The sequence below is a fragment of the Pipistrellus kuhlii genome, unplaced genomic scaffold (genome assembly GCF_014108245.1).
Source record: "Pipistrellus kuhlii isolate mPipKuh1 unplaced genomic scaffold, mPipKuh1.p scaffold_m20_p_1, whole genome shotgun sequence".
Lineage (NCBI taxonomy): Eukaryota > Metazoa > Chordata > Mammalia > Chiroptera > Vespertilionidae > Pipistrellus > Pipistrellus kuhlii.
In genome coordinates, this window is record NW_023425404.1 from 50,828,245 (window position 1) to 50,840,741 (window position 12,497).

At 41.9% G+C, this 12,497-nt stretch overlaps 1 protein-coding gene across 3 annotated transcripts in view; it reads right to left on the minus strand.

Annotated features, from left to right (window-relative positions):
• TUBGCP4 (tubulin gamma complex associated protein 4) overlaps window positions 1–12,497 on the minus strand; it is a 32,859-nt gene that overhangs the window by 13,963 nt on the left and 6,399 nt on the right. For 2 of the 3 annotated variants that reach the window (XM_036444323.2, XM_036444308.2), the window contains 6 exons: window positions 11,014–11,093; window positions 7,712–7,913; window positions 4,861–5,026; window positions 4,505–4,629; window positions 1,656–1,706; window positions 874–979 (listed from right to left, as the gene is read on the minus strand). In XM_036444323.2, coding sequence (XP_036300216.1) covers window positions 874–979; window positions 1,656–1,706; window positions 4,505–4,629; window positions 4,861–5,026; window positions 7,712–7,913; window positions 11,014–11,093 — 730 coding nt within the window. The remainder of the gene's footprint in view (window positions 1–873; window positions 980–1,655; window positions 1,707–4,504; window positions 4,630–4,860; window positions 5,027–7,711; window positions 7,914–11,013; window positions 11,094–12,497) is intronic. The other variant, XM_036444316.2, reaches the window with a different exon arrangement.

Sequence of the window (12,497 nt, forward strand, 5' to 3'; positions counted from 1 at the left end):
GGGCATCTCTTATTTTATAGAGCTAGAAAAAAACAGTAACTCTGTCCGCCACATTATTTCCAAGGGAAGAAAGCAGGGACAGAATTGGTGGGAGAACAGTAGCTACTCTGATCCTCACCCAACTTCCCTCATGTAATCTGAATGGGAATAGTGATCATCCCCACTGGTCAAAGATAAACACTTTAATGAGGAAGGCACATCTTGATGTCTGACCTCTCTGTTCCAGGGATAGGTATATGATCTGGGTTGGGCTCATCAAAAAATTTCCTCAGGATTTTTTATTTTGCTACTAAAGAGATCAGATTTGGCTCCTCTGGTAGACATTGTGAGGCATGTTCCTAGGATCTGCCAGTGGCCATGTTTCCAGATGGAAATGTAAGGCCATCAAGGAGTGTCCAAGGGCACAGAGAATACATGGTAAGACAGAGAGAATCTTAGCAGAATTCAAGCCGCTAACATCAGTTCTGAGGCCCAGCTATACCCTACCTCCCTGAACTTATAGACCTAATAGCAAATGTATTCTCCCTTTCTACCTAAGTTAGTTCAGGTTAGGTTTCCATCATTACAACCTAAAGAATTCCAATAGAGTAAGTGGCAATAAGTTTCAATATGTCCCTATGTCCCATAGGAATATATGGTTATAATCTAATGCGATAAAATACCTGGTTTGAAGGCCTGAACCAACTCTTCCAGAAATGGTCACAGGCCAAGAGGCTGCTCTGTGACCTGGGTGGGAAGCCCACCTGAGAGGCCTTGGATCTTTGTAACTCGCCAGCCTGCTCTTCTGTGGAGCGGCCAAAATAGTCTGACAGCAGCCAAGAAACACCCTACAACTTCAGCCAGCTGGCCATTCTCAGGCCCCAGGGCAATTACCATGTTCCGTGACCGCGGTGGGTGGTGTTTTTAACATGTGTTGAGCTGTGTCGATGAAGGCCTGGAACAGTTCTCCACGTCCAAGAAGGTAAAAGTCTTTAATGATCTGCAAAAAAGCATTTCCATTTGTAATTTGGTAATCCAGCAGGACCCTGAGCTCCTCGCTGTCGTACTGGAATGACACACATAATCTCCAAATTTCATCAGTTTGAGCTAACGTGCAAAAGGATATATAGGCTTTTGGCATTTCAAAGGGGCATATTTAGCTGAAACCGGTTTGGCTCAGTGGTAAAGCATTGGTCTGTGGACTGAAAGGTCCCAGGTTCGATTCTGGTCAAGGGCATGTGCATTGGTTGCAGGCACATCCCCAGTAGGGGGTGTGCAAGAGGCAGCTGATCGATGTTTCTCTCTCATCGACGTTTCTAACTCTCTATTCCTCTCCCTTACTCTCTGTAAAAAATCAATAAAATATATATTAAAAATAATAATAATAATAAAACAAAGGGGCATATTTAGCAGTCCCTTAGGGCAGACTGTGTGGTGTATCTTTGGCATCATTCAGTAAAAACACAGTTATGTTATGGTAGGAGAAACTTAACACCTAAAGTTTTGTACTGTAGTTCATTAGTAGTAGTAGGTGGAGTTGGCCCACTTGGCCAAAGACATGCCAGGCCATCTAGAAATCTGGGTACAAGCAATGAGCACTCTCAGCAGAGGCTAGGAAAGGAAGTGACTGCCCACCAGCATCATTTTAAGAGTGAATAGGACAGTTAAGCTATTACCTTCAACTGACCCAGTAAATCTGACTCTTCTACCATCAGCTTCCAGAGATGCTGTGAAAAGAACAACAAAACAGGGACAAAATTTCATTACAATGAAAATTAATGTAAAACACAGTTTTGTACAAATCCAACCTTTTGAACCACATGGACTACTGGTTGGCGACCGCTAGGTTATGTGATAGATCAGTGGTTGCCTGGGAGAGGGAGGGTAAGAAGGGTGGATAAAGCACACAGGAAGGTTAAAAATAAAGGATGGAAGAAGGCATAAATATGACTTGAAAGAAAATTGGATGGTGATCTTAATAACTAATAAAATAGAATTCAAGTGAAAATATACTATATACATATAGGCGAAACTGGTTTGGCTCAGTGGATAGAGTGTTGGCCTGCGGACTGAAAGGTCCCAGGTTCAATTCTGGTCAAGGGCATGTACCTTGGTTGTGGGCACATCCCCAGTAGGGGGTGTGCAAGAGGCAGCTGATTGATGATTCTCTCTCATTGATGTTTCTAACTCTCTATCCCTCTCTCTTACTCTCTGTGAAAAAATCAATAAAAAATTATATTAAAAAATATATACTATATACATATAAGTTTGTGATAAAGAGGTCTTTATACACACACACACACACACACACAATAAACGTATATTTCTTATAAATACACACATGCTTAACATTTAACCCGAAAATGAGAAATAGAGTTCTAGACTCAGCACAGAATATACACTCTCTGGGCAGATGAAAGCAATTAAAAACACAAAACAGACCTGCTAGTAGTCCATAAGGAAACCTCAATAAATTCCAAAGGACTAATATACAGACTATATACTCCAGCTATAGTGCAATAAAAATAAAACTTAGTAAATCCCTTGGGTTAAAAGAAAATCATAAAGAAAATTTAAAATTATTCAGAATGATAATGAAAATAAAACATAGGCCAAAACTTGTGGGACAAAGTCAAAGTAACATTATATATATACATATCTTAGGAAACAAGTATCAAAAACAGAAGAGCCCTAGCCAGTTTTCTCAGTGGACAGAGCGTCGGCCTGTGGACCAAAGGGCCCTGAGTTCAATTCTGGTAAACGGCACACACCTTGGTTGCAGGCTCCTCAGGCCTGATTAGAGGCAACCAACCCATGTGTTTCTCTCACATCGATGTTTCTCTTTTTCCCTCTCTCTTCCACTCTCCCTAAAAATCAGTGGAAAAAATATCCTCAGATGAGGATTAACAAAGAAAAAAGGTAAGAAAAGATCCAAGAAGGGATGAGTATATGTATTTGCAAGACACTCCTCCCCCTTTTTCCCTCTGGATACACTGTATTTCTTTTCATTACTTTAGGCTGTTATTATTGTTACAATAATACTCTTCAAAAAAATCAATTAGATACAATTCTGAAACACTTCAAAGAGTTTGAGATTCAATTTTTTTGTCTATCATTTTTACAAACTGGAAATAATATTATTTCTAGCAACATGTGCATTTCAAAATTTCACCAGAAAAAAAAAAAATTTGAAACCTTATGTTATTCATTCAAGAAAGTTTTACTTTCCTTCATTAATTATATTTTCCAAAGACTTATCACAAAAATGATAAAAGAACGGAAACAGATCCAATAAAACAGATGAAAGGAACTGGAGACACCAGCCCCTCAGACAAGCACTGTCCTGGCCTGGACAGAGGAGTGTCTCAGAGTCTGGAGGGCAGGAGAGTGTTCTCTACACTGCTCTCAGCCAGAGGCCAGGAGGCGACAGCAAGTGTATCCTAGATAATCCAGATACTTACTTGCCCATAAAGAATCAAATCAAGTGATACTTCAAGGCCACTTTAATGTCTAAATTCTATGTTTATAACACAACCCCTAGGGATTTTTGAGGCAGTGACCAAAAAAGAGGACAGTTTGTGATAGATTACCGGACTTCCAATGTGAGGGGCCTGATGCTAAGCTTCCGTAGGTTCTGGACGCTGACCCTAATGCATTGGCTTTGCTTCGAAATAACCCGCAGGGTTTGCTTATTGGTTTGTTGGTATAAATACAAGTACCTACGCCCTCCTGACTTACAAATCAGAAACTCTGAGGAAAGGACATGGTGCAAGTAAGCTTTAACATCCCACAGGGATTCTACGCGCAGCCAGAGGTGGAAACCACTAACACAGTCATCAATCCAGTGGACTAACTGGAGATTTCATTTCACATTATCACTCACTTGTGAGCCAAATGTTATCATAAGGATAGAACACATGCCCATCTGAACAATTATTGGTCATAATTTAAGTTCATGGATGAAGCACGATTCACATACGAACAATGACCTAGGCAGGGGTCGGAAGACCCGTGTTTGACCTCACCTTTGTTAGTTACTGTGCAACACCAGGCAAGTTAGCTTCCTGCGTGATGTTTTCATTCTCAGGAACGAAAAATTTTACCTGTTCTGTCTTCCTCAGGAGTATCACATCCACAGTGGCAGAATAAGCAATAAAGCTATTATAAGACGTAGTAAGGAACTACATTTACTCAGAATCCATCGATTCCTTGGAGTTATTGCCAACTACGGTGTACAGACAGATTCAAAATGCTGACTATCTGAAATGCAACCAAGACTTCCCTTTACTCAAGGAGCTAACTACCCAGTAAACCCCCCGCCAGGTGCGAAAGGCCAAGGCAGCTCCGCCTCTGCTATGAAGAACAGAGAATCCTTTCATCTTCCACTTCTCGCCCTTCAACTCTGTCACACAATTCCCTCCAAGCTAAGCTCTTGCCACATTAAGCAGCAGCAAAAGTCAAGTATTCAATTCCTGGGGAAATTACCCCACTCTCTTCCTAAGAAAACAGACGATGAAAGGCAAACCTCAGCCACGGTGCTCCGAATACGGTCCACCACCTGCTCGAAGTCCACCAGGCTGAAGAGCGGCTGCTGCTTGAGGCGGTGCAGCTCCGCGGCGAAGGTGTCCTCCTGGTTTTTCAAAATGGATCCTGCAAAACGGGGAGGCAGCGTCACCGGAAGCGGGGCCCAGCCAGGACGGCAAGGATCGCCTCCTGCCGGCGCAGCTCCTTCACCTGCTGGCGAGCAGGCCGCCATGGGTATGCTGAGATGTCAGAGCGTAAACATCCCTCACCGCTCACGATGACCAGGGGAACTTGGGGTTCGCGCAATATCAAGAAGGGCCCTTGAGGATGGGGTACATTGAGCAAGGACATTCTCACCTTTTCTAGTCAGGTTGACATTTTGATTCTCAAACATCTGGACAGATTCTCCAACAAACAGGATTTTTTCAGCCACCCTCACTGGGATGTAGGATGGCAGAATCTCCACTCGCAGGGAAAACTGCTTTAGAGATGGCGCCAGCATGTTCTCTTCCTCTATCAGGCGCTGGTCAAAGAAGTAATCCACATCAGAGATGATGTAAAAACAAAAGGAAAACAAGAAAACATCCCAACACGTGATACGCATTTTCTATAAATAGAGCAGGGACTTTAAATCTGAAGTTGCATTTAAGTATTAGAAGCATATATTCCATTTTCAAGAAGCAGAAGAGATGGTAGAAACAACAGTGTTTTGTTGTTGTTTTTTGTAATTTGTTTTTTATTGACAGTAGAGAGGAAGGGAGAGGAAGAAACATCAATGATGAGAATCATTGGCCGGCTGCCTCTTGCACACTCCTACTGGGATCTAGCCCACAACCCAGGCATATGCCCTGACCAGGGAGGGATCTGTGACCTCCTGGTTCAGGGGTCAACACTCAACCACTGGGCCACACTGGCCCAACTAGTATTTTTTTTTTAACATTAGGATTTTTGTCCTCACTCTGCCTTTACTACTTGTGCAGATCTGAAACTCGGTTTCTCTACTTGTACCATGGAATAATTGATCTTTACCCATGTCTACACATCTATGAGTTTATTATCTTGTGTACATGTCTGCTCTGCCCAGCTCTTTACTCCAGCCCCAAGTCATTCAGCCACGTGGTTCTCAAAGTGTGGCTCCTGGACCAGCAGCAGCAGCTTCACAAGGGAGCTGGTTAGAAATGCAAATTTTCAAGCCCCTCCCCAGATCTACAGGAAACTTGGGCAACAAGGCCCAGTGATCTGTTTTACAAGCTCTCCAGGTGATCCTTGTGCACAGCGAAGCTTGAGAACCACTGACATAGCCAGAAAGGCCCAGATACCCACCCCCCAACTCCTGATGGGCTGTAGATTTGACCATTATCTTATCTGGTTCCAAGGAACTGTCCTGACTTTGATTTCTGCCATTTGCCCACGTTGTTTTGGGCTTCGTGCTGGTGTTCCTCCTGGCACTATTCCTTTTCCGTTCACTCTCCATCCTCTGCTTCAGCAATCACATCTTCTGAGGCTGAATTTTTCATCATAACAGATATTTTAAGTCTTTTTACATCACAGGACTCTCTACAATTATAAAATTTTCACAGAACCTCTGAAGTCCCACATGGACCCCAGATTAAATATTTCTAATGCTGATGATGCCTAAATCGTCACCTTTAAGTTAGATTGCTCTCATGAGCTCCAGCCTCAGCCCACTGGACATTTCCTCCAAGTACCTCAAACTCAACATGTCCAGAATTAGATCCATATTCTTTCCTCCAATACTAGCAATATACATTTCTTATCACCACTACTCGCCTAGCTGTTGAATCATTCTTGATTCTTCCTCTGGGTCCATATCCAATCAATCACTAAGGCCTACTTATTCCACTTCCTAAATCTCTCAAGCCTCTTTGTCCTTCTCCGCATTTACTGTTAGTACTCTTGCTTTAGGCCATTATTATTTTCACCTCAGTGTCCCCTACGTTCTTCTAACGTACCTACAGTGAATCTTGACTAAAAAAACACACCAAGGTTCCCCACACAGTATCCAGAGAGATCTATCATAAAATTCAATGGTGCTAATATCTTGCTTAAAATTCTTCACTGGCTCCCAGCTCTTTTCAGATTCAAGTTCAAATTCCTTTCCTCTGTTTACAAGGGCTTTCATGATCTTATCTCTGCTTAACTCATCAGCTTCACTGATGGCCACTTCCCCCATCCCCTCCTCTGTCCTTACAAGGTGCTTCAGTCTTTACTTGACCATTTCATCGAATTACTAATGGTTCCCCAAATGAGGCATGTCCTCCATGGGCTCTGTACTTATACACATCCTCTCCTAGAATATTGACTCACACGCCTGGAATGTTTCCTGACCTCTCCTATCAAACTCTGCCATTTACCCATATATTTCACTGAAAAGACTTCTCTAGTTACTTTAATACCATGTTCTGATACCTGTACTTTTTCCAGAATACTTAGTATACTGTAATGTTACTGTTTACTTATATCTTCCTCTAAACTATAAGTTCTAAGGACATGGACTACTACCTATTATCTGTCTATGTAGTTGTGGCACCTAGAATAGTACCTGGCACATAACAGCCATTTAATTAAATGTTGTAACAGAATAAATGAATGGATGGATGAATAAGGACAAGAGAGGACTTTGGGGAGTTTAATCAAAACTCCAAACTGCATTTAAATACTACAGGGTAGTCCAGCCATTGTGGCTCAGTGGTTGAGTGTCGACCTATGAACCAGGGGAAAACGGTTTGACTCCTGGTGAGGGCACATGCCCAGGTTGCTGGCTCAATCCCCAGGAGAGGGTGTGCAGGAGGCAGCTGATCAGTGATTATCTTTCATCATTGATATTTCTATCTCTCGCCCTCTCTTTCTGAAATCAATAAAAATATATAAAAAAAATAAATACTACAGGGTAGCTACAAAACTACTTTAGGAGACAAGACTTATTATTAACCTCTTAAAAGCATATACTGGGAAAAAGGGAAACAAAAGGAATCTCACAAATATACTTCCTGTCTTATAGTCTCACATTAAGTTAGGTATTCCATTTAAGAATGAAAAAAAGATAAATACAAGTGTTTGTATCTAAAGAATTTATGGAAGGTGTCAGGCTATGATGAACTTGGAGCAGGGTCACCAAAAGGTCATTTAGCTGTAGTCTTTTCTGATTCCTGGCAGGAGTATGCTGGGCTTCTTGCTATGTTCTCACCAAGTCCTGGAGTTCTTTCAGTTGTTTTCCTGTCAGTCCCCCAATACCCAGGTCCTCCTCATCCTCCTCTGGCTGGGCAGTGACATTACCAGAAGACGGACCTTGTTTGATAAAGAACTCTTCATGCTGGTCCAAGAGGAGTCCATGTAGCATCCAGGCTGAGAGCTGCTTATACATGACCCCATGACACACGGCCAGGATTCTGAGTTGGGAGAAAAGCAAGACCCTTAGAAGTCCACTTAAAAGAACACTAAGCCCCCTAATGGCACAGAGGGTCTGCTTTAAACTGCTGCCGGATAAACAGAGGCCTGAGAGGCTGATGAGTCACAGGGAAATGACAAAGTAAGCTAAAAATAATTGTGGTATTTTTAATTTAAATGTTTGTGGTGGACTGATTAAATTTCCAAACTTGTGGCCTACATACTGAAGTCTGAAATGTTTAGTGACTGCTCTGATAGTCTTTGGGGAGAAACACATTTTCTTTCCTCCTTTTGTGTAAATTAAGTTTTAACACTGATATTACTGTTAAAATTAAGTGGACTTACGGGAGTCTCTCTTTGGCTAACATAGTACTAAATTTGTTTTATTTTTTGTTGGAATCACATAGGGAGAGTAGATTCAATACGTAACAGGCAGGTATACCTGAACAAGTATGATCCAACAAAATGCAGAAAGGTTGTTGGAGAATGGGATATTTACATGGTCTCAAAGAATCACCAGATAACATATTAATTACAAAGGGGGAAATGTCCCTCTGAAATGGAGAAATCTGGTGGAAAACACTTAAACCAAGCGATCAAACTTTACAACACCAGTAATGGGACAAACTTATTTTCTGTGCCTTCAAATATGATGCAACAGGAAATAATATGACCCATGTAGTATTCTTGCAAAAAATTTTTTTAACCCAAATGGAAACATGAAAAAATAATCAGAAAAATTCCAGACAGTGGAACGTTCTTCAAGACAACTGGTCAGAACTCTTAAAATGCCAGTCATCAAAGATTTTAAAAAAGCAAAAGCAAAAAAGCAAAGAAAACTAAAAAGACATGACAACCAAATGCCAAATGCAATATGTGAACAGTGGTTGGATCCTGGATTCAAAAAAAGAACAGCTATGAAGAATTATTGGAGGGCAACTAAAGAAATTCAGATATAGTTTGGATATCATATTGTTGAATTAACGTTACCTTTCTTGGGTATAATATGGTATTGAGGTTATATAAGAAAGACATCCCCCCCCCCCCTTATTTAAAAAGGATACAAGCTGACATTAAGGGGTTAACTGTTATTATATTTGTGACCACTTTCAAATCACTCAGTAAAAAATTATGATATGCATGTGGGTGTTTATATATAAATATATAAGTTTACATATACATTTCACAGTTTATATAGACTAAGAAAGAAAAAAATCAAATGTGGCAAAATGTTAACTGGTGAAATTAAAAGGTATAAAGGTGTTTATTGTACAGTTCTTTTAACATTTTTTAGGTTTGAAAATTTTCAAAATAACCTGGGAAGAAAAAGAAACTAAAAGAGATTGAGTCTGCTATTTGTAATATGCGAACTGAATGGAATAGCTCTTTAAAAAATTAAATGGAAAGGCATTTAAATTTTGCACATTGCATTCTGTGGTCTGTAAAATTGGGTCCCTGCAAATACATAACATATATACATCATATCCTATATAATAAGAGCCTAATTTGCAAATTGATCGAACTAAGGCAGAATGACTGGTTGCTATGACACGCACTGACCACCATGGGGCAGATGCTCAATGAAGGAGCTTCCCCTAGCCCAGTGGTCGCAAACTCATTAGTCAGCAGAGCCAAATATCAACAGTACAACGACTGAAATTTCTTTTGAGAGCCAAATTTTTAAAATTTAAACTTCTTCTAATGTCACTTCTTCAAAATAGGTTCGCCCAGGCTGTGGTATTTTGTGGAAGAGCCACACTCAAGGGACCAAAGAGCTGCATATGGCTCTCAGGCCGCAGTTTGCCAACCACAGTACTAGCCAGAGCCGGGGCCTATGAGTAGGCGGTGCCAGGCTGGCCAAGGTGGGTGCCAGTACCCCCCACCCCTAACTGCCCTGCCTGTCACTGAGCAGGAGGAGGCAACTGGCAGCAGTGGTGGGGGTGGGGACGGCAAGTGGGCAGTGACAGGCTGGTACCAGCAGGGCCCTTCTTCCTGCCCCCCTGTGATCACCCCTCTCGTCGGCCCTGATCGCCAGGCAGGCCTAGGGACCCTACCCATGCACGAATTTTGTGCACCAGGCCTCTAGTTATCTACATAAAATTTTATATTCAGTGAATACAACTATACAGAAAGAAACTAGAGAGGATATACACCAAAAGTTGAATTGGGTTTCTTATTTATTTCTTCTCTTTGCATGTCTGTATTTTCTACAATCAAAATTAATTTATTTTATTAGGGAAAAAAGGCACAGTAATAGAGAATTAAGTCCCTAAAACATATCCTGGAAATTTTCCTGCTTTTCTGAGGACTTACTTGTGTAGTGGTTAAAGTGGAGATTGTTCAGAGATCACTGATTTCTAATTTTTCGATCAATGCCACACTTTTTTTCCACATCCTCTTTTTAAGAAACGAGGAAGAGGGGAATAGGATACGAGTCAAATGATCAATCTTTCATGAAATTTCATAAACATTTAATATAGTTGTAATCATAAGACATACTTTTGCATTCTTTTTTTCAATTAGTGTTATAAAAATATTTTTATGTGTTTTTGTATAGTGTTAATGGCATTATAGTCTATCAAGAGAATATATCTTTAGCTTTCCTCTGCAGCTGGTAATTTTCTAAATTCTTGATATGGTACACAACATTGCAATGAATGGTTGTGCATATGGTTATTTTCTTTTGAATACATTTCTTAGAATAAAATTCCTAAAAGTGGTATTATGGGATTACAAAGTATAAACATTTTTAAGGACCTTGATGTGAAAAATACCAGCTACTACTCAAAATACACACGTTTAGACATAGCTAGGCATTATCCGGCACAAGTAATGGAAATTCTCCCAGGATGATGAGATCCAAAAATTAAAAAGGTTGCCTCAAGGATATTTAGTTTTGATACTCAACACTTTATAACCATCTTTTTGCAATTTCCGAGCCATCCAAAGGATTACATGGGCTCCTCTGCTCATGGGTCTTTTCTATCCTGGTCATACCTTTCTGCAGAGGGAAACCCGAGAGAAGGCCTGAAAATAAAACCCATGCACTCAAGTCACTTGACCAGCCACCCCTGCCCCCAAACCAACTGAACCATGACTTACTTTTCTAGTGCACTTCGAACAGGAGGCAACCCTCCACAGCTGTGTTTGTATACTGTTTCCAGGATCTGACAGCCATGAATCTGTGGAAAACACAGCCTTTTCAATCTGGATTTCATTGTGCTACAGTAGTTCATGTAGCACAAACTCATATTCTATATTCAATCCAGATGGTATAATCGAGTAGAGAATGGGAATAACTTGATCATAAGATCCAGGTATAGTTCAATTCTGACTATAATTACAATGTGTGTGGGGTTTTCCCCACTCCACCAAGCAATTCGCAGACACCAGCTGGGGCATCCTACATTTTTACTTTATTCTGACTCTACTCTGAGATGGAGGCTTCATCACACAGGCATCATTGATTAAGTCATCAGGAGAAGGAAGAAGGTGAGAAGGCCGGTGCTGCAGGAGATTGAGATTAACCCTAACCCTAACCCTAACCCTAACCCTAACCCTAACCCTCCATAAACATCCACAAGGACAGGATTCTGAGACCATCCAGGCTGGTGAACCAGAACGATTCCACATGCCACCATGCAGGGCCCAAACCTCATCCTATGTATCTCCATCTGCCGTTGATTCATATCCTTTCATACCTTGGTAAAAAAACAAACACTGAAATCTAGTGAATAACCGGGTTTCCTGAGCTCCGTGAGCCACTCTAGCAGATTCATTGAGCCCACGGAGGGGATCATGGGAACTTCTGATGTACAGCCAGTTAAAAGTAGAGCAACAACCCGGGCTTATGATTGGCTTTGCGCCTAAGCCTCCACTCAAGGGTACAAAGTTTCAATTATAGAAGGTAAACAAATCCAAACAGAAAGATCTGCAGACATGGAGCAAGCAGGAGGCTTGATTCTGCTCCCGGCTACAAAGTTTCAATTGTAGAAGGTAAATATATCCCAGATACCAGGGCCTCTGCTTGGGTCGCTGGAGGCGTGGCTGGCCTGCAAACCACTACAGGCCCTTAAGCTCAGGCTGCTCCATACCCCAAGTGAACCCCAACCCTGATCCGGGACACCCTTCAGGGCAAACCAGCTGGCCCCTACCCATGCACCAGGCCTCTATCCTATCTAATAAAAGAGTAATATGCAGATTGACCATCACTCCAACACACAAGATGGCTGCCCCCATGTGGTCAAAGATCCTGCCCCTATGTGGACACAAGATGGCCAGCAGGGGAGAGCAGTTGGGAGGCACTAGGCCTGCAAGGGAGGGCAGTTGAAGGTGATCAACCCTGCAAGGTAGGGCAGTTAGGGGTGGCCAGGTCGGCAGAGGAGGGAAGTTGGGGGGCAAACAGGCTGGCAGGGGAGCAGTTAGGCCTCAATCAGGCTGGCAGCAGAGTGGTTAGAGGTTGATCAGGCTGGAAGACAGAAGCGGTTAGGGACAATCAGGAAGGCAGACAGGCGAGCAGTTGGGAGCTAGCAGTCCTGGATTGTGAGAGGGATCCCAGATTGGAGAGGGTGCAGGCTGGGCTGAGG